We start from the raw sequence: 22,503 nt of genomic DNA on the forward strand, positions 1-22,503 counted from the left end.
CACACACTGCCCACCACCTGCTCCCGGCACACTGCACACGCTGCCCGACACCTGCTCCCCCCCACAGTGCTCACCCTGCCCGTCACGTGCTCCCAGCACACTGTACACCCTGCCCTACACCTGCTCCCGGCACAATGCACACCCTGCCCACACCTGCTCCCGGCACACTGTACACCCTGCCCCAAACCTGCTACCGGCACCTGCTTCCCCCCCTTCACACACACACTGCCCACCACCTGCTCCCGGCACACTGCACACCCTGCCCGACACCTGCTCCCCCCCACATTGTTCACCCTGCCCGTCACCTGCTCCCAGCACACTGTACACCCTACCCCACACCTGCTTTTCCCCCCAGCACCCTGTCCTCAGTGCCTGACACCTGCTTTACCCCGAACTCTGTCCAACACCTGCTCCCCCCTCACCCTATTCATCATGCCCAACACCTGCTCCCCCCAACACTGTCCACAGGGGTGAATTTAGGGGTCAGGCTTAGGCACATTATTTCCCTACCCCCATCACGTCACTGCCCCCTTCATTTCAGGGCCAGTCCAGATGCCTCAAGACCACCAATGTTGCCCCAACTTTACCCCCCCCCCCCCCCGACACTGTCCACCCTGCTCGACACCTGCTCCCCCACCCTGTCCTGAACCTGCTTCATCCCTCCCCACACACTGTCCAGCCTGCCCAACACCGGCTCCCCCCCCGTCCACCCTGCCCAACACCCGCTCCCCCCCGCACACTGTCCACCCTGCCTTACACCTGCTGCCCGCACCTTCCCGCACACTGTCCACCCTGCCTTACACCTGCTGCCCCCACCTCACTGCACACTGTCCCCCCTGCCTTACACCTGCTGCCCACACCTCCCTGCACACTGTCCACCCTGCCTTACACCTGCTGCCCACACCTCCCTGCACACTGTCCACCCTGCCTTACACCTGCTGCCCACACCTCCCTGCACACTGTCCACCCTGCCTTACACCTGCTGCCCACACCTCCCTGCACACTGTCCACCCTGCCTTACACCTGCTGCCCACACCTCCCTGCACACTGTCCACCCTGCCTTACACCTGCTGCCCACACCTCCCTGCACACTGTCCACCCTGCCTTACACCTGCTCCCCCCCCTCCCCCCACACACTGTCTACCCTTGCACACTGCTTACCACCCACTCCAGGTCCACTCTGTCCATCTTTACATTTGTGTACTCTGATCAAAATCTGCTCCCTGCCCACAGTTCACCACCCTGTCAATGCCAATGTGTGCTACTTGCACTGTTTACCCTGCTTAAGACTTGCCTGCATTCTGTCCGACATCTGCACCCTGTCCCTACCCGGCACCTTCCTCCTGCACACTCACCAACATAATTGTACTGATGAAGCATCACTAAGGGAAGTGCATAGACAGAGATTTGTTAGCAAATTTATCTTGTCACAGGGTGTGAAAGCTCTATGCAAAAGCAAGAATAGCATCTGATTGAGAAGATGTATTTGATTGCAAAAACCATATTTTATCATTTGCATCTGATCTGGGAGTATTGTCTTACAAGCATCCTTGGGCAGTATTTGTTGCAGGAATAAATAGCCTTTCATTGGTTTTAAATGGGACAAGCTCTTGCAATCGATACTTTTGTTAGTAAAATTAAGTGGTATCACAGTATACAAACACTGTCAGAAGTGACTACAGCAAGCTAGCGTCACTAACCCATGTCCACAGGCTGCCACCTGTCACTTTGACTTGCACACCTTGCAAATGATATAGCATGAAATTGCTTGCGTGTTCCAGTGCTTTACAAACAGCTTCTACTGAAATACTCTATTGCAGCTGGCAGTATTGCAGACTTACACCACAGCTCATAGTAGTATGTGCAGCACTCGGCGTCCCCGCAGCAGTATCCGATCTCACATCTGTAAGGCTTCCGATCCTCACCGAAGCAGAACTCCCGTCCCTGCAACAGGACCATTAGCTCGTATGTAGTAATGGTGTAAATATGCAATATTAAATAGTAAGCAATTTTACACCAGGTATATATAGAAATGACAAGTGCTCACTAACTTGTACAAAAAAGCTTGATCGTTCCTAAAAGCAGCAAATTAGAGGCCCATTTTCTTTCTTTTTTTTATTTATATAATGGGCTTAGATGTACTGTGACGGCTCCCTATTAAGAAAAGACCCTGGTTATAAAATCTAATTCTGGAAAAGTCTTGCAACAGTGCCTCAAATCTCCTTTATAGAGTGGTAACCTTCTCTGCTCTTAGAGGGCAGAGCCGACTACAGCATGTTGCATGTGATGTGACCCAAAGACCTAGGTGTCTTTTACTTTCAATAATAGTTATGCATTTTAAACGCGAGTAATAACAGGTAACCACAAACATCAAAGGCACAATAATTGCATTTACTGTAATTAAAGCTACCCACAAACAATATTACTCCACATGGATTTCCTAGTTTTGGCAAATCATGTGCACTGCACTTAAGATTTGTACAGTTACAACACACACAATGTTATTACATTAAGACAAAACTTTTCCAAACCCTTAACATAAAGGTATAAGTTATTCTTTCTACTATACACTTTCTCCAGTGAGCGGACTGTTTTAGGAGAGCCTGTGCTACCCCATTTTCTCTCCATGGGGGAGTGGGGTCAAAGCATCTTTTCCTTCACGAATCTAGATAATATGTTCAATTCTTATTTTTTAGGATCTGTACAAACTGTCTTAAGGAAATTCATTAAGTACATTATCAAACTTGATTTCAGTCAGTCAAATGTAAATGATTGTTGTTTCTGGTAGACACCTATCGAAAATAGGAAGGTAAATCCAAAGTGCGCAATTAATGTTACAATGGGCAGCCGTCACACAAAAAAAGGGAACACCATATCCCTATGGTACAATAGAAACAGAATTTTTATATGTGTGCATAGGCGCCTTTGTAACAAAGATGAGAGAGTAGTATAAAATCACAGTTTTATTGACACAATATTGACATAAAAACGTAAACAGGATCACAAATAAATATATTGCACTAGTCCCAAAAAGGTTTCTCACCCTCTATAGATTTGCGGTGGGCTGACAGTCTGATGCCGTTTGGGGACAGTGACAGCCTCCGTTTCTCCAAACGGAGCCGTGATGCTGCCATTGTAGAGGAGGGACAAGGTAAGGATCTCCATCCGAGGATGGAGAATTCCTGGCCTCTAGGAATCTCCTGCAGCAGCCAGCTTGCGTGACCCATGGGGACTGCGTCCTAGGATGCAGTCCAGATCAGTAATGCAGAAGGAGACGCGATGCCTCCTGCAGCATTACCATATTAGTGCTGTCGCTGCTGCTTTTATGTAATCAGCAGCAATAGCACCTCCAATTACTTGTGAATGAGGGCCTATATGTGTATTAGCTTTCATATCTGCCAATCAAATCATATGTGTAGTATAAAACTCAATGTTACTTATACTCTGCTTCTGAGATAAGATTTGCTGGCTTGAATAACTTCATAACCGTTTTCAAAACAGAGTTTGCTTTGTTAGTTGGGGGCTCGTCCGGGATACCTGTTTTGATAGGAGTTATAAACCTCATTTATTTTACACAGCCTTATTCATATATTTAAACTGTGAAATAGTAGAGCTATTTTATGGGACATTAGTAATAAAATATATTCTAATAGTAATAGTTTCAGTAATGGTCCTTGAAAGCTGAATAAGTAAATGTGGCAATTTCCCCTTGCGCAAAGAGCAAGTGTGAAAGTGGAAATCATAGTTAATACTACACTCGTCTGACAAGTTGCAGAACCTGATAACAAAAAATACTGCATGGGAAAAGTTTACTAAAGGTCGATTTTGATCAATGGAAATCAATCAAAAATCGATGTTGTACTTCCAGGGCCAAATCATACATGTATTAATATTTGAATATAAAATGAATATAATAAATCAGCCTCTGAAACACAACATCGGTTGAGATTGATTTTCATCGATTTTAAATCGATTTAGTAAACTCCACCCCCTGGACTTGTGTGTTGTGTATCTAACAGGCTGGTTTGCATGTTACATATGGGGAAGGATACGTCTGAGCTACTGGAGTTCCCTGAGCGGTCTCTGGCTTCTTTTATGTTCCATTGCCTATACTTATCAATGGAAAGAGAAGACACCTAAAACCACCTGTTGGGCACTTTTGATGTAAGGGTTATTAAATGAACTAGAGAATAAAAAGGAAGACCAAAGTACTGAAGCACTAGAATAGTGGTATGTCCCCTCCCCCCCCTCCCCTTACAAAAAGGTATAAATCCCGTAATGCTGCATTACAAAGAACTGGAGGGATGTTACAGGGCTGGGAAAATACACACCCATACTGCCCTTTACTCTCCCAGTACAATTCCAAGCACCACTTCTCTAATCAGTAGCAAGAAAATAGAAAGACATAAATCTGCAGGAGCAGGTTATAATGAGGAAAGGGAGAACTGACCTGCTGACAGCAATACTAAAGTTAGATGAGGTACAGGAAGAAGATCTGACTGTGAGCGGGGAAGTTGCAAACGAGGCAAAATAATATCTGCAACCTCAAATGAGTCATGCTAAACACCTAAAGAGCAAAGGACAAAGGTCAATGAAGCAAGGACAAAATGTCCAAATCCACCCACTTAGACCATCAACCATGAGAAGAGTAGTGCGGGGAATAAAGCCCTTATACAATGCACAGTGCATGGATCTTAGGGTAGTAAGTAAGAGATGCCCCAACCCATGAAATAATTCCAAAATCTTTTTGACAAGCAATTACTCTTCTTTAAAAACGACCTTATTTCAAGTAACCGAGATATACTCTATATTGCATAGGGCGAATCCCCATTCACCCTAAAAAAAAATAGCAAAAATGTGCAGTTTTTTCACCTAGGCGAAAAAACGGCACTCCTTGAATACCCCCCTATATATGGTCCAGACTGCCAATAGTCCTCTGCGAACCTCTTAGCCTCTGGATGATTTGTGGTTGTACTTGGCCATCAAAGAACACTGAGACACAGATACCAAAGATCATACTTTTGTTTCAATACAGATAGGGGCTAGATGGTCCTGCATTGGATAATTGATGTTGTTTTAAATTTCGAGTCAAAGCCGAAAAATATTAACCTTATCAAAGCATTAAGAGGAAACTGCTAATGGCTTTGGGCATAATTTGTGGGATCATAGGGTTAGTGCTACTGTCTATGAGAAAAAGGAGCCGGAACTCTGCTACAGTTACCGGTACTCAGCAGTGGCTGGGTAATGCAAGATTTAGATTTCTGGTCACACTCTGGATTCATTTATTTTTATTCATTTCTTAAATGATTTCACGATTTCTTCTTGTTTCTTGAATTAATCAAAGAAATAAAAAAATTAGACCAAAAAATAATAAGATTTTAAACCTACCGGTAAATATTTTTCTCCTAGTCCGTAGAGGATGCTGGGGACTCCGTAATGACCATGGGGTATAGACGGGCTCCGCAGGAGACATGGGCACTTTAAGACCTTTTAATGGGCGTGAACTGGCTCCTCCCTCTATGCCCCTCCTCCAGACCTCAGTTATAGGAACTGTGCCCAGAGGAGACGGACATTTCGAGGAAAGGATTGTGTTAATTAAGGGTGAGATACATACCAGCTCACACCACAACACACCGTACAACCTGGGATATAACTAAACCAGTTAACAGTATGAACAAATAAGATCAGCAACAGGTTGATCTGAACTGCAACACAACCCTTGTGTAGACTTATCAATAACTATGTACAAGTACTGCAGATTTATTCCGCACTGGGACGGGCGCCCAGCATCCTCTACGGACTAGGAGAAAAAGATTTACCGGTAGGTTTAAAATCTTATTTTCTCTTACGTCCTAGAGGATGTTGGGGACTCCGTAAGGACCATGGGGTTTATACCAAAGCTCCAGACCGGGCAGGAGAGTGCGGATGACTCTGCAGCATCGATTGAGCAAAAGAGAGGTCCTCATCAGCCAGGTTATCAAACTTATAGAATTTTGCAAAAGTGTTTGAACCCGACCAAGTAGCTGCTCGGCAAAGCTGTAACGCTGAGACGCCTCGGGCAGCCGCCCAAGAGCCTTTACCGATTTTGGTAATGGCAATCAAGCCGAAGAATGAGCATGCTGAATCGTGTTACCGATCCAGCTTGCGATAGTCTGCTTGGAAGCAGGAGCGCCAACCTTGTTGGCTGCATATAGGATAAACAGAGCCTCCGTTTTCCTAATACGAGCCGTTCTGGCTACATAGATTTTTAAAGCCCTGACTACATCAAGGTACTTGGAATCCTCCAAGACAACCGTAGCCACCGGCACTACAATAGGTTGGTTCATGTGAAACGACGAAACCACCTTAGGTAGAAATTGTCTCAATTCCGCTCTATCCACATGGAAAATCAGATAGGGGCTCTTGTAAGACAAGGCCGCCAATTCTGACACCCTCCTTGCAGATGCCAAGGCCAATAACATGACCACTTTCCAAGTGAGAAATTTTAATTCAACAGTTTGAAGTGGTTCAAACCAATGTGATTTAAGGAACTGTAACACCACGTTAAGGTCCCACAGTGCCACTGGGGGCACAAAAGGCAGTTGGATGTGCAGCACTCCCTTCACAAAAGTCTGCACTTCTGGAAGAGAGGCCAATTCCTTCTGAAAAAATATTGATAAGGCCGAAATCTGCACCTTAATGGAGCCTAACTTTAGGCCCATATCCAGCCCCGCCTGTAGAAAATGGAGAAAACGACCCAGCTGAAAAACCTCCGTAGGAGCATTCTTGGATTCACACCAAGACACATACTTCCTCCAGATACAGTGATAATGCTTCGCCGTTACCTCCTTCCTAGCTTTAAGCAGAGTAGGGATGACCTCCCCCGGAATACCTTTCCTAGCTAGGATTTGGTGTTCAACCGCCATGCCGTCAAACGTAACCACGGTAAGTCTTGAAACCCACACGGCCCCTGTTGTAACAGGTCCTCTCTTAGAGGAAGAGGCCAAGGATCTTCTGCGAGCATTTCCTGAAGATCTGGATACCAGGCCCTTCGAGGTCAGTCTGGAACAATGAGTATCGTTTGAACTCTTGTTCTTCTTATGGTCCGCAATATCTTTGGGATGAGTGGAAGTGGAGGGAACACATAGACCGACTGATACACCCACGGTGTCACTAGTGCATCTACTGCTATTGCTTGAGGGTCCCTCGACCTGGAACAATACGTCCGAAGATTTTTGTTGAGGTGTGACGCCATCATGTCTATTCGAGGGAGTCCCCAACAGTTTGTCACTTCTGCCGCCCTGGCGGTTTACATGTGCCACGGCTGTGATGTCGTCTGACTGGATCAGTACAGGTAGGTTGCGAAGAAGATGCTCCGCCTGTCTCAGGCCGTTGTAAATGGCCCTCAATTCCAGCACATTTGACCATTTGGCTTGACCATATTCCCTGAAATTTTTTTCCTTGTGAGACCGCTCCCCAGCCTCGGAGGCTCGCGTCCGTGGTTACCAGAACCCAATCCTGGATTCCGAACCTGCGACCCTCTAGGAGGTGAGCACTGTGGAGCCACCACAGGAGAGATATCTTGGCCCTGGGGGACAGGCTTATCATCAGATGCATTTGGAGATGGAATTCTGACCATTTGTCCAGTAGGTCCCACTGAAAAGTTCTTGAATGGAACCTGCCAAACGGAATGGCTTCGTAGGCCGCCACCATCTTTCCCAACACTCGAGTGCATTAATGAATCGACACTCTTAGGTTTCAGCAGATCCCTGACCATGTTCTGGAGTTCCAGAGCTTTTTCCAATGGGAGAAAAACCCTCTGCCGTTCCGTGTCCAGAATCATGCCCAAAAACGACAGTCGTGTTGTCGGCATCAACTGCGACTTTGGCAAATTTAATAGCCAGCCGTGTTGTTGTAGTACCCTCAGAGAGAGTGCCACGCTTTTCAGTAACTGGTCTCTTGATCTCGCCTTTATCAGGAGATCGTCCAAGTACGGGATAATTGTGACACCTTGCTTGCGCAGGAGCACCATCATTTCCGCCATTACCTTGGTGAAAATCCTCAGGGCCGTGGAAAGCCCAAACGGCAACATCTGAAATTGGTAATGACAATCCTGCACAGCGAATCTCAGGAACGCCTGATGAGGAGGATATATGGGGACATGAAGGTATGCATCCTTTATGTCAAGTGACACCATAAAATCCCCCCCGTCCAGACTGGAAATCACTGCCCGGAGAGATTCCATCTTGAATTTGAATCTTTTCAAATACAGGTTTAGGGATTTTAGGTTCAGAATTGGTCTGACCGAGCCGTCTGGCTTTGGGACCACAAATAGAGTTGAATAAAACCCCTTTCCCTGTTGCAACAGGGGAACCGTGATAATCACTTGCTGTTGACACAGCTTTTGTATCGCAGCTGAAACTATTTCTCTCTCTGGTAGAGAAGCTGGTAAGGCAGATTTGAAAAATCGGTGTGGAGGCACATCTTCGAACTCCAGTCTGTATCCTTGGGTTACAATTTCTAGCACCCAAGGATCCAAGTTCGAATGAATCCAGACTTGGCTGAAGACGTGCCCCCAACCGGTGCGGACTCCCGCAGCGGAGCCCCAGCGTCATGCGGTGGATTTGGTAGAGGCCGGAGAGAACTTCTGCTCCTGGGAACTAGCCGCAGCTGGTGTTCTTTTTCCTCTACCCTTGCCTCTGGTGAGGAAGGATGATCCACGTCCCTTTCTGAATTTATGAGACCGAAAGGACTGCATCTGGTATGGAGGCGTTTTCTTTTGCTGTGGGGGAACAAAAGGCAAAAAAGAAGACTTACCCGCAGTAGCTGTGGAAACCAGGTCCGCGAGGCCGTCCCCAAACAAAAGTTCACCCTTGTAAGGCAAGGCCTCCATAAGTCTCTTGGAGTCAGCATCACCAGTCCATTGACGGGTCCACAACGCCCTCCTAGCTGAAATTTCCATGGCATTGGCCCTCGATCCCAAGATCTCTCGCAGCCTTCCTTAGGTATAACGCTGCGTCCTTGATGTGATCCAATGTCAACAATACACTCACCCTGTCGAGGGTGTCCATATCAGATGACAAGTTATCTGCCCATCCTGTAATCGCGCTACTCACCCATGCCGACGCTACCGCCGGTCTGAGCAGGGTTCCCGTAGTCACATAAATTGATTTCAAGGTAGTTTCCTGCCTGCGATCCGCGGGATCCTTTAGTGTCGCCGTGTCCGGAGACGGTAGGGCCACCTTTTTGGATAAACGCGTCAAAGCCTTATCTACCGTGGGTGATGATTCCCACCGTAACCTGTCCTGTGAGGGGAAGGATACGCCATAACAATTCTCTTAGGAATCTGCAGTCTTTTGTCTGGGGTTTCCCAAGCTTTTTCAAATAGAGCGTTCAGCTCATGGGATGGGGGAAATGTTACCTCAGGTTTCTTCCCCTTAAACATACAGACCCGTGTGTCAGGGACAGAAGGGTCCTCTGTGATATGTAATACATCTTTTATTGCAATAATCATGTACCGAATACTCTTGGCCACCCTTGGGTGTAACCGAGCGTCAGCATAGTCGACACTGGAGTCGGAATCCGTGTTGGTATCAGTGTCTGCTATCTGGGTAAAGGGACGTTTCTGGGACCCTGATGGGTTCTGTGACACATTAATATCCATGGATTGTCTCCATGCTTGGTTCTGGGACTCAGATTTGTCCAACCTTTTATGTAATAAAGCCACACTTGCATTCAAAACATTCCTCATGTCTACCCAATCAGCAGTCGGCGGAGCCGACGGAGTCACTATTACATTCTGCTCCGCATCCTCTCTGGAAGAGCGTTCCGCCTCAGACATGTCGACACACACGTACTGACACCCCCACACACACTGGGATATAGGGGACAGACCCACAATAAGGTCCTTTAGAGAGACAGAGAGGGAGTTTGCCAGCTCACACCCAGCGCCACTGCGGTCTGAAATATTAATAATGTCCCAGACCTGTAAGCGCTTTCTGTATCACACTAGCACCTCATTAATGTGCCCCCCCCCCCCCCCTGTTTTGCACCCTGTTACTTGTATACAGCGGTGAAGGGAGTCCGGGAGCAGCGTCTCTGCAGCAAGCTGTGGAGAAAATGGCGCTGGTTAGAGCTGAGGGACTAAGCTCCGCCCCTTCGATGGCGCGCTTCGGTCCCGCTAATTTTTATACTGGCGGGGGTCTGTATATACTGCCCATGCAGTATCTATGCGTGCCAGTGAACTTTTATGAGGTAATTATTGCTGCCCAGGGCGCCCCCCCTGCACCCTTGCTGTGCCTCGTGTGTGTGTGTGGGAGCAATGGCGCGCAGCGTGACAGCTGCGCGGTACCTCAGGAAGATCTGAAGTCTACTGCCGCCTTTGAAGTCTTCTTGCTTCTCATACTCACCCGGCTTCTATGTTCCGGCTCTGTGAGGAGGACGGGTCTGCTTCTCTCTCCTCAGTCCCACGAAGCAGGGAGCCTGTTGCCAGCAGTGCTCCCTGAAAATAAAAAACCTAAAAGTCTTTTTCCAGAGAAACTCAGTAGAGCTCCCCTAGTGTGCGACCAGTCTCCCCTGGGCACAGAATCTAACTGAGGTCTGGAGCAGGGGCATAGAGGGAGGAGCCAGTTCACTCCCATTAAAAGGTCTTAAAGTGCCCATGTCTCCTGCGGAGCCCGTCTATACCCCAAGGACCTTACGGAGTCCCCAGCATCCTCTAGGACGTAAGAGAAAAAAAAATAAGAATTTACTCACCGGTAATTCTATTTCTCGTAGTCCGTAGTGGATGCTGGGTACTCCGTAAGGACCATGGGGAATAGATGGGCTCCGCAGGAGACTGGGCACTCTTAAAAGAAAGATTAGGTACTATATCTGGTGTGCACTGGCTCCTCCCTCTATGCCCCTCCTCCAGACCTCAGTTAGGGAAACTGTGCCCGGAAGAGCTGACATTACTAGGAAAGAATTTGGAATCCAGGGTAAGACTTATACCAGCCACACCAATCACACCGTACAACTTGTGATAACTATACCCAGTTAACAGTATGAACAACAACTGAGACTCATTCAACAGATGGCTCATAACAATAACCCTATAGTTAAGCAATAACTATATACATGTATTGCAGAAAGTCCGCACTTGGGACGGGCTCCCAGCATCCACTACGGACTACGAGAAACAGAATTACCGGTGAGTAAATTCTTATTTTCTCTGACGTCCTAGTGGATGCTGGGTACTCCGTAAGGACCATGGGGATTATACCAAAGCTCCCAAACGGGCGGGAGAGTGCGGATGACTTTGCAGCACCGAATGAGCAAACTCAAGGTCCTCCTCAGCCAGGGTATCAAACTTGTAGAATTTTGCAAAAGTGTTTGATCCCGACCAAGTAGCAGCTCGGCAAAGTTGTAAAGCCGAGACCCCTCGGGCAGCCGCCCAAGAAGAGCCCACCTTCCTCGTGGAATGGGCTTTTACTGATTTAGGATGCGGCAGTCCAGCCGCAGAATGTGCAAGTTGAATCGTGCTACAGATCCAGCGAGCAATAGTCTGCTTTGAAGCAAGAGCACCCAGCTTGTTGGGTGCATGCAGGATAAACAGCGAGTCAGTTTTTCAGACTCTAGCCGTCCTGGAAACATAGATATCAGGGCCCGGACTACGTCCAGCAACTTGGAATCCTCCAAGTCCCGAGTAGCCGCAGGCACCACAATAGGTTGGTTCAAATGAAACGCTGATACCACCTTTGGGAGAAATTGGGGACGAGTCCTCAATTCTGCCCTGTCCATATGGAAAATCAGATATGGGCTTTTACAGGACAAAGCCGCCAATTCTGACACACGCCTAGCTGAGGCCAAGGGCAACAGCATGACTACCTTCCACGTGAGATACTTCAACTCCACGGTCTGAAGTGGCTCAAACCAATGTGATTTTAGGAAATCCAACACTACGTTGAGATCCCAAGGTGCCACTGGAGGCACAAAAGGGGGCTGAATATGCAGCACTCCCTTAACAAACGTCTGAACTTCAGGCAGTGAAGCCAGTTCTTTTTGAAAGAAAATAGACAGGGCCGAAATCTACACTTTAATGGATCCCAATTTTAGGCCCATAGTCACTCCTGACTGTAGGAAGTGCAGAAATCGACCCAGCTGAAATTCCTCTGTTGGGGCCTTCCTGGCCTCACACCAAGCAACATATTTTCGCCATATACGGTGATAATGATGTGCTGTCACGTCTTTCCTAGCCTTTATCAGCGTAGGAATCACTTAATCTGGAATGCCCTTTTCCGTTAGGATCCGGCGTTCAACCGCCATGCCGTCAAACGCAGCCGCGGTAAGTCTTGGAACAGACAGGGCCCCTGCTGTAACAGGTCCTGTCTGAGAGGCAGAGGCCATGGGTCCTCTGAGATCATTTCTTGTAGTTCTGGGTACCAAGTTCTTCTTGGCCAATCCGGAACGATGAGTATAGTTCTTACTCCTCTCTTTCTTACTATCCTCAGTACCTTGGGTATGAGAGGAAGAGGAGGGAACACATAAACCGACTGGTACACCCACGGTGTCACTAGTGCGTCCACAGCTATCGCCTGAGGGTCTCTTGACCTGGCGCAATATTTTTTTAGCTTTTTGTTGAGGCGGGACGCCATCATGTCCACCTGTGGCCGTTCCCAACGGTTTACAATCTGCGTGAAGACTTCTGGATGAAGTCCCCACTCTCCCGGGTGGAGGTCGTGCCTGCTGAGGAAGTCTGCTTCCCAGTTGTCCACTCCCGGAATGAACACTGCTGACAGTGCTAGCACGTGATTCTCCGCCCATCGGAGAATCCTTGTGGCTTCTGCCATCGCCATCCTGCTTCTTGTGCCGCCCTGTCGGTTTACATGGGCGACCGCCGTGATGTTGTCTGACTGAATCAGCACCGGTTGGTCTTGAAGCAGGGGTTCTGCTTGACTTAGGGCATTGTAAATGGCCCTTAGTTCCAGAATATTTATGTGTAGGGAAGTCTCCAGACTCGACCACTGTCCTTGGAAGTTTCTTCCCTGAGTGACTGCCCCCCAACCTCGGAGGCTTGCATCCGTGGTCACCACGACCCAGTCCTGAATGCCGAATCTGCGGCCCTCGAGAAGATGAGCACTCTGCAGCCACCACAACAGCGACACCCTGGCCCTCGGGGACAGGGTGATCAGCCGATGCATCTGAAGATGCGATCCGGACCACTTGTCTAACAGATCCCACTGAAAGATCCTTGCATGGAACCTGCCGAAGGGAATTGCTTCGTAAGAAGCCACCATCTTTCCCAGGACTCGCGTGCAGTGATGCACCGACACCTGTTTTGGTTTCAGGAGGTCTCTGACCAGAGATGACAACTCCTGGGCCTTCTCCTCCGGGAGAAACACCTTCTTCTGTTCTGTGTCCAGAATCATGCCCAAGAACAGCAGACGCGTCGTAGGAATCAGCTGCGACTTTGGGATATTCAGAATCCAGCCGTGCTGTTGTAGCACTTCCCGAGATAATGCTACTCCGACTAACAACTGCTCCTTGGACCTTGCCTTTATAAGGAGATCGTCCAAGTACGGGATAATTATAACTCCCTTCTTTCGAAGGAGTATCATCATTTGGGCCATTACCTTGGTAAATACCCTCGGTGCCGTGGACAGACCAAACGGCAACGTCTGGAATTGGTAATGACAGTCCTGTACCACAAACCTGAGGTACTCCTGGTGAGGTGGGTAAATGGGGACATGTAGGTAAGCATCCTTGATGTCCAGTGACACCATAAAATCCCCCTCTTCCAGGCTTGCAATAACCGCACCGAGCGATTCCATTTTGAACTTGAACTTCCTTATATAAGTGTTCAAGGATTTTAAATTCAGAATGGGTCTCACCGAACCGTCTGGTTTCGGTACCACAAACATTGTGGAATAGTAACCCCGTCCCTGTTGAAGGAGGGGAACTTTGATTATCACCTGCTGAAGGTACAGCTTGTGAATTGCCGCCAGTACTACCTCCCTTTCCTTGGGAGCAGCTGGCAAGGCTGATTTGAGGTAACGGCGAGGGGGAGACGCCTCGAACTCCAGCTTGTATCCCTGAGATACCACTTGTAGAACCCAGAGATCCACCTGTGAGCGAACCCACTGGTCGCTGAAGTTCCGGAGACGCGCCCCCACCGCACCTGGCTCCACCTGTGGAGCCCCAGCGTCATGCGGTGGACTTAGTGGAAGCAGGGGAGGATTTTTGTTCCTGGGAACTGGCTGTCTGGTGCAGCTTTTTCCCTCTACCCCTGCCTCTGGGCAGAAAGGACGCGCCTCTGACCCGCTTGCCTTTCTGAGGCCGAAAGGACTGTACTTGATAATACGGTGCTTTCTTAGGCTGTGAGGGAACCGGAGGTAAAAAAGTCGACTTCCCAGCTGCTGCTGTGGATACGAGGTCCGAGAGACCGTCCCCAAACAATTCCTTACCTTTATAAGGCAAAACCTCCATGTGCCTTTTAGAATCAGCATCACCTGTCCACTGCCGAGTCCATAATACTCTCCTGGCAGAAATGGACATTGCATTCATTCTAGATGCCAGCCGGCAAATGTCCCTCTGTGCATCCCTCATATATAAGACTACGTCTTTAATATGCTCTATGGTTAGCAAAATAGTATCCCTGTCAAGGGAATCAATGTTATCTGACAGGGTATCAGACCAAGCAGCTGCAGCACTACACATCCATGCTGAAGCAATTGCAGGTCTCAGTATAGTACCCGAGTGTGTATACACAGACTTCAGGATAGCCTCCTGCTTTCTATCTGCAGGCTCCTTTAAGGCGGCCGTATCCTGAGACGGCAGTGCCACCTTTTTTGATAAGCGTGTGAGTGCCTTGTCCACCCTAGGGGATGTTTCCCAACGCAACCTGTCCGTTGGCGGGAAAGGGTACGCCATTAGTAACCTCTTAGAAATCACTAATTTTTTATCTGGGGAACACCACGCTTCTTCACACAATTCATTTAACTCATCAGATGGGGGAAAAGTCACTGGCTGCTTTTTCTCCCCAAACATAATACCCTTTTTAGTGGTAACTGGGTTAATGTCAGAAATGTGCAACACATTTTTCATTGCCGTAATCATGCATCGGATGGCCCTTGTGGACTGTACATTTGTCTCATCCTCGTCTACACTGGAGTCAGACTCCGTGTCGACATCTGTGTCTGCCATCTGAGGTAGCGGGCGTTTTTGAGCCCCTGATGGCCTCTGAGACGCCTGGGCAGGCGCGGGCTGAGATGCCGGCTGTCCCAAAGCTGTTACGTCATCGAACCTTTTATGCAAGGAGTTGACACTGTCGGTTAATACCTTCCACATATCCATCCACTCTGGTGTCGGCCCCGCAGGGGGCGACATCACACTTATCGGCTCCTGCTCCGCCTCCACGTAAGCGTCCTCATCAAACATGTCGACACAGCCGTACCGACACACCGCACACACACACAGGGAATGCTCTGACTGAGGACAGGACCCCACAAAGTCCTTTGGGGAGACAGAGAGAGAGTATGCCAGCACACACCAGAGCGCTATATAACAGAGGGATTTACACTAACACAAAGTGAATTTTCCCCCAATAGCTGCTTATATCACCTTTTGCGCCTAAATTTATGTGCCCCCCCACTCTTTTTTACCCTTCTCGTAGTGTATACTGCAGGGGAGAGCCTGGGGAGCGTCCTTCCAGCAGAGCTGTGAAGAGAAAATGGCGCCGGTGTGCTGAGGGAGATAGCCCCGCCCCCTCCGCGGCGGGCTTCTCCCGCTTTTTTAATAATATTAATGGCGGGGGATTAGGCACATATACAGTTTATAACTGTATTATGTGCACATTTGCCAAAAAGGTATACATGTTGCAGCCCAGGGCGCCCCCCCCCCCCCCCCCCCCCAGCGCCCTGCACCCACCAGTGACCGGAGCGCGTGGTGTGCTGTGGGAGCAATGGCGCACAGCTGCAGTGCTGTGCGCTACCTTATTAAAGACCGGAGTCTTCAGCTGCCGATTTTCTCCTGGTTCTTCCGTCTTCTGGCTCTGCAAGGGGGACGGCGGCGCGGCTCCGGGAACGGACGATCGAGGTCGGGCCCTGTGTTCGATCCCTCTGGAGCTAATGGTGTCCAGTAGCCTTAGAAGCACAAGCTAGCTGCAAGCAGGTAGGTTCGCTTCTCTCCCCTCAGTCCCACGTAGCAGTGAGTCTGTTGCCAGCAGATCTCACTGAAAATAAAAAACCTAACAAATACTTTCTTTTCTAGTAAGCTCAGGAGAGCCCACTGGGTGCATCCAGCTCTGGCCGGGCACAGATTCTAACTGAGGTCTGGAGGAGGGGCATAGAGGGAGGAGCCAGTGCACACCAGATATAGTACCTAATCTTTCTTTTAAGAGTGCCCAGTCTCCTGCGGAGCCCGTCTATTCCCCATGGTCCTTACGGAGTACCCAGCATCCACTAGGACGTCAGAGAAATAAAAAATAAGATACCCACTACAAAGACAGGAATCCTACAATGGGGTATATTCAATTAAAGTCGGATCCATTCCAACATGAATTTGTCGGAATGGATTAGACAGGACCTATTCAATGACCATCTCAATCCGACTTTAAAAAAAGCTGGGATTGAGATGAAGGTGCTGAGATGGGGAGAGCAGCGGGGAGACGGGGGAGAACAGCGGCTACAGCAGCTTAGCTGGAGGATGGGGCACCGCCGCCAGACCTCACAGCAGCATTTACCCGGCTCCAGCAAGCGGGACCTCGCTGCCGTGAGCAGCAGTGGTGCCCCATCCTCCCCGCTTCTCTCAGCACCCCTCATCTCTAGCCGACTTTTTTTGCCCGTTTCCAACAGAAGCACGAATTCCCCGACTTGTCGGATAAAAAAGCCGGGGATTGAATAGGTCGGAACCCCTTCCGACCTGAAAAAGTCGAAATCTGCCGTCTTTCCGTCAAGACAGCAGTTTCGACTTCAATTGAATATACCCTTATGAAGGAACTGGTAACACACTGCAACAACTAATGTAGCAAATTGAACAAACTATTGGGTATGTTACCGGGTCAGTTCACCTAGGCATGACACCCACCGAATAAGATTTTCATGATATTTTGTACACTTGATACTACCACATAGCTACTACCCCATGTCAAATTTTTCTTCTCTAGGCCTCAAAGTTTTTGAGATATAAGGGGTCAAAGTTTTGAAAAATTGCTGGGAAATGCCACTCCTGATGCTCCGTTTTTTCTGAGGTGTATCTGAAAAAAAAAAAAAATCACATCTCAGGGCCTAATCCACGTATCACTTTGAAATTTTGACCCTTTGTCAATCAAAATATGGAGATTCCAGTAAAAAAATGTTTTATCAATCTTGCCTGACTCCGAGAGTTCATTATACATTCCTTTACTTCATACTTATTTTTTTTACTAGGAAAGGATTTGGAATCCAGGGTAAGACACATACCAGCCACACCAATCACACCGTACAACTCGTGATAACTATACCCAGTTAACAGTATGAACAATAACTGAGCCTCTCTCAACAGATGGCTCATACAATAACCCTTTAGTTAAGCAATAACTATATACATGTATTGCAGAGAGTCCGCACTTGGGACGGGCTCCCAGCATCCACTACGGACTACGAGAAATAGAATTACCGGTGAGTAAATTCTTATTTTCTCTGACGTCCTAGTGGATGCTGGGTACTCCGTAAGGACCATGGGGATTATACCAAAGCTCCCAAACGGGCGGGAGAGTGCGGATGACTCTGCAGCACCGAATGAGCAAACTCAAGGTCCTCCTCAGCCAGGGTATCAAACTTGTAGAATTTTGCAAAAGTGTTTGAACCCGACCAAGTAGCAGCTCGGCAAAGTTGTAAAGCCGAGACCCCTCGGGCAGCCGCCCAAGAAGAGCCCACCTTCCTAGTGGAATGGGCTTTTTGATTTAGGATGCGGCAGTCCAGCCGCAGAATGTGCAAGCTGAATCGTGCTATTCAGATCCAGCGAGCAATAGTCTGCTTTGAAGCAGGAGCACCCAGCTTGTTGGGTGCATGCAGGATAAATAGCGAGTCAGTTTTTCTGACTCTAGCTGTCCTGGAAACAAAGTTTCTGGGCCCGGACTACGTCCAGCAACTTGGAATCCTCCAAGTCCCCAGTAGCCGCAGGCACCACAATAGGTTGGTTCAAATGAAACGATGATACCACCTTAGGGAGAAATTGGGGACGAGTCCTCCATTCTGCCCTTTCCATATGGAAGACCAGATATGGGCTTTTACATGACAAAGCCGCCAATTCTGACACACGCCTAGTCCAAGCTAAGGCCAAAAGCATGACCACTTTCCACGTGAGATATTTTAGCTCCACGGTCTTAAGTTGCTCAAACCAGTGGGATTTTAGGAATCCAACACACGTTAAGATCCCAAGGTGCCACTGGAGGCACAAAAGGGGCTGAATATGCAGCACTCCTGTAACAACGTCCGAAATTCAGGCAGTGAAGCCAGTTCTTTTTGAGAGAAAAAGGGATAGGGCCGAAATTTTGGCCTTTATGGATCCTAATTTTAGGCCCATAGTCACTCCTGACTGTAGGAAGTGCAGGAATCGACCCCCCTGGAATTCCTCTGTAGGGCCTTCCCGGCATCACACCAAGCAACCTATTTTCGCCATATACAGTGAAAAAGTCTTGCTGTCACGTCTTTCCTAGCCTTTATCAGCGTAGGAATAACTGCATCCGGAATGCCCTTTTCCGCTAGGATCCGGCGTTCAACCGCCATGCCGTCCAACGCAGCCGCGGTAAGTCTTGGATCAGACAGGGTCCCTGTTGCAACATGTCCTGACTGAGAGGCAGAGGCCATGGGTCCTCTGAGAGCATTTCTTGCAGTTCCGGGTACCGAGTCCTTCTTGGCCAATCCGGAGCAAAGAATATTGTTCACACTCGTCCGTTTATTACAATTCTCAGCCCTTGGGTCTGAGAGAAGAGGAGGGAATATATAGACCGACTGGAACACCCACGGTGTTACTAGTGCGACCACAGCTATCGCCTGAGAGTCCCTTGACCCAGCGTAAAACCTTTTTTATCTTTTTATTGAGGTGGGACGCCATGTAGTCCACCTGAGGCAGTTTCCATCAATTTGCAAAACTGCGTGAAGACTTCCTGATGAAGTCACCACTTTCCCGGGTGGAGGTCGTGTCCACTCCAGGAATGAACACTGCTGACAGTGCGCTTACTTGATTCTCCGCCCAGCGAATAATTCTGGTGGCTTCTATCCTCGCCACCCTGCTCCTTGTGCCGCCCTGGCGGTTTACATGAGCCCCTGCGGTCTGACTGGATCAGAACCGGTTGGTCGCGAAGCAGGAACTCTGCTTGACTTAGGGCATTGTATATGGCCCTTAGTTCCAGGATATTGATGTGAAGGCAAGTCTGTTGGCTTGACCACAAACCTTGGAATTTTCTTCCCTGTGTAACTGCCCCCCACCCTCGGAGGCTTGCATCCGTGGTCACCAGGACCCAGTCCTGAATGCCGAATCTGCAGCCCTCGAGAAGGTGAGCACTCCGCAGCCACCACAGTAGAGACACCCTGGCCCTGGGGGATAGGGTGATTAACTGATGCATCTGAAGATGTGATCCGTACCACTTGTCCAGTAAATTCCATTGTCCTTGCATGGAACCAGCCGAAGGGGATGGCCTCGTATGATGCCATCATCCTTCCCAGGACTCGAGTGCAGTGAAGCACTGACACCTGTTTTAGTTTTCAATAGATTCCTGACCAGTGTCATGAGCTCCTGAGCTCTCTCTGTCGGGAGATAAACCCTCTTCTGGTCTGTGTCTAGGATCATGCCTAGGCGAGGCAGATGAGCTGTAGGAACCAACTGCGACTTCGGAATATATAGAATCCAGTCGTGTTGCCGTTTCACTTCCAGAGTAGGTGATACGCTGTCCAGCAACTGCTCTCTTGATCTCGCTTTTATGAGGAGATCATCCAAGTATGTGATAATAGTGACACCTTGCTTCCGCAGGAGCACCATCATATCCGCCATTACCTTGGTGAAATTGGTAATGACAATCCCGTACCGCAATTCTGAGGTATGCCTGATGAGGTGGATAAATAGGGACACGAAGGTATGCATCCCTTATGTCCCGATTCATTTCAGGCTTACAATGACCGCTCTTAGCGATTCCATCTTGAACCTGAACCTTTTCAGGTATATGTTCAGGGATTTTAATTCAATATGGGTCTAACCGAACCGTCTGGTTTCGGGATTATAACATGGTCGAATAATAACACCCTCTTGTTGAAGGAGGGGACCCTTGACCACCACCTGTTGAAGATACAATTTACGAATTGCAGTTAACACTGGCTCCCTCTCTTGGGGGGAAGCCCGCCGGGTCCTCGGTGAGGGGGCATCTTCTCACAGTCCAGCCTGTATCCCTGCGATACAATTTCTATTGCCCAGGGATCTAACAGGGAGTGAACCCACTTGTGGCTGAACTTACGAAGGCGTGTCCCCACCGGGCCTAGCTCCGCCTGTGGAGCCCCAGCGACATGCGGTGGATTTTTGTAGAGGCCGGGGAGGACTTCTGTTCCTGGGGACTAGCTGTGTTGTACAGCTTCTTTCCTCTGCCCCCGGCTCTGACAAGAAAGGACGCACCTCAGACTTTCTTGTTTCTTTATTCGAAAAGCTGCATTTAATCATGTTGTGCTTTCCTAGGCTGTGCAGGAATATAAGGCAAAAATAAGAATTTACTTACCGATAATTCTATTTCTCGGAGTCCGTAGTGGATGCTGGGGTTCCTGAAAGGACCATGGGGAATAGCGGCTCCGCAGGAGACAGGGCACAAAAAGTAAAGCTTTAGGATCAGGTGGTGTGCACTGGCTCCTCCCCCTATGACCCTCCTCCAAGCCAGTTAGATACTGTGCCCGGACGAGCGTACATAATAAGGAAGGATTTTGAATCCCGGGTAAGACTCATACCAGCCACACCAATCACACTGTACAACCTGTGATCTGAACCCAGTTAACAGTATGATAACAGCGGAGCCTCTGAAAAGATGGCTCACAACAATAATAACCCGATTTTTGTAACTATGTACAAGTATTGCAGATAATCCGCACTTGGGATGGGCGCCCAGCATCCACTACGGACTCCGAGAAATAGAATTATCGGTAAGTAAATTCTTATTTTCTCTATCGTCCTAGTGGATGCTGGGGTTCCTGAAAGGACCATGGGGATAATACCAAAGCTCCCAAACGGGCGGGAGAGTGCGGATGACTCTGCAGCACCGAATGAGAGAACTCCAGGTCCTCCTTAGCCAGGGTATCAAATTTGTAGGATTTTACAAACGTGTTTGCCCCTGACTAAATAACCGCTCGGCAAAGTTGTAAAAGCCGAGACCCCTCGGGCAGCCGCCCAAGATGAGCCCACCTTCCTTGTGGAATGGGCATTTACATATTTTGGCTGTGGCAGGCCTGCCACAGAATGTGCAAGCTGAATTGTATTACACATCCAACTAGCAATAGTCTGCTTAGAAGCAAAAGCACCCAGTTTGTTGGGTGCATACAGGATAACAGCAAGTCAGATTTCCTGACTCCAGCCGTCCTGGAAACATATATTTTCAGGGCCCTGACAACATCTAGCAACTTGGAGTCCTCCAAGTCCCTAGTAGGTGCAAGGCACCACAATAAGCTGGTTCAGGTGAAACACTGACACCACCTTAGGGAGAGAACTGGGGACGAGTCCGCAGCTCTGCCCTGTCCGAATGGACAAACAGATATGGGCTTTTTTGAGAAAAAACCACCAATTTGACACTCGCCTGGTCCAGGCCAGGGCCAAGAGCATGGTCACTTTTCATGTGAGATGCTTCAAATCCACAGATTTGACTGGTTTTAAACCAATGTGATTTGAGGAATCCCAGAACTACGTTGAGATCCCACAGTGCCACTGGAGGCACAAAAGGGGGTTGTATATGCAATACTCCCTTGACAAACTTCTGGACTTCAGGAACTGAAGCCAATTCTTTCTGGAAGAAAATCGACAGGGCCGAAATTTGAACCTTAATGGACCCCAATTTGAGGCCCATAGACACTCCTGTTTTCAGGAAATGCAGGAAACGACCGAGTTGAAATTTCTTTGTGGGGCCTTCCTGGCCTCACACCACGGAACATATTTTCGCCACATGTGGTGATAATGTTGTGCGGTCACCTCCTTTCTGGCTTTGACCAGGGTAGGAATGACCTCTTCCGGAATGCCTTTTTCCCTTAGGATCCGGCGTTCCACCGCCATGCCGACAAACGCAGCTGCGGTAAGTCTTGGAACAGACATGGTACTTGCTGAAGCAAGTCCCTTCTTAGCGGCAGAGGCCATAAAACCTCTGTAAGCATCTCTTGAAGTTCCGGGTACCAAGTCCTTCTTGGCCAATCCGGAGCCATGAGTATAGTTCTTACTCCTCTACGTCTTATAATTCTCAGCACCTTAGGTATGAGAAGCAGAGGAGGGAACACATACACCGACTGGTACACCCACGGTGTTACCAGAACGTCCACAGCTATTGCCTGA

At 48.7% G+C, this 22,503-nt stretch overlaps 1 protein-coding gene across 2 annotated transcripts in view; it reads right to left on the reverse strand.

Annotated features, from left to right (window-relative positions):
* The window catches only part of LOC134936770 (WW domain-binding protein 1-like), a 115,240-nt gene that overhangs the window by 43,638 nt on the left and 49,099 nt on the right, over positions 1-22,503 (reverse strand). The window contains exons 2-3 of one of the 2 annotated variants that reach the window (XM_063932010.1): positions 1,842-1,944; positions 1,356-1,382 (exon numbers count right to left, since the gene is read on the reverse strand). In XM_063932010.1, coding sequence (XP_063788080.1) covers positions 1,356-1,382; positions 1,842-1,944 — 130 coding nt within the window. The remainder of the gene's footprint in view (positions 1-1,355; positions 1,383-1,841; positions 1,945-22,503) is intronic. The other variant, XM_063932011.1, reaches the window with a different exon arrangement.

This window comes from Pseudophryne corroboree, chromosome 6 (assembly GCF_028390025.1).
Source record: "Pseudophryne corroboree isolate aPseCor3 chromosome 6, aPseCor3.hap2, whole genome shotgun sequence".
Classification (NCBI taxonomy): Eukaryota; Metazoa; Chordata; class Amphibia; order Anura; family Myobatrachidae; genus Pseudophryne; species Pseudophryne corroboree.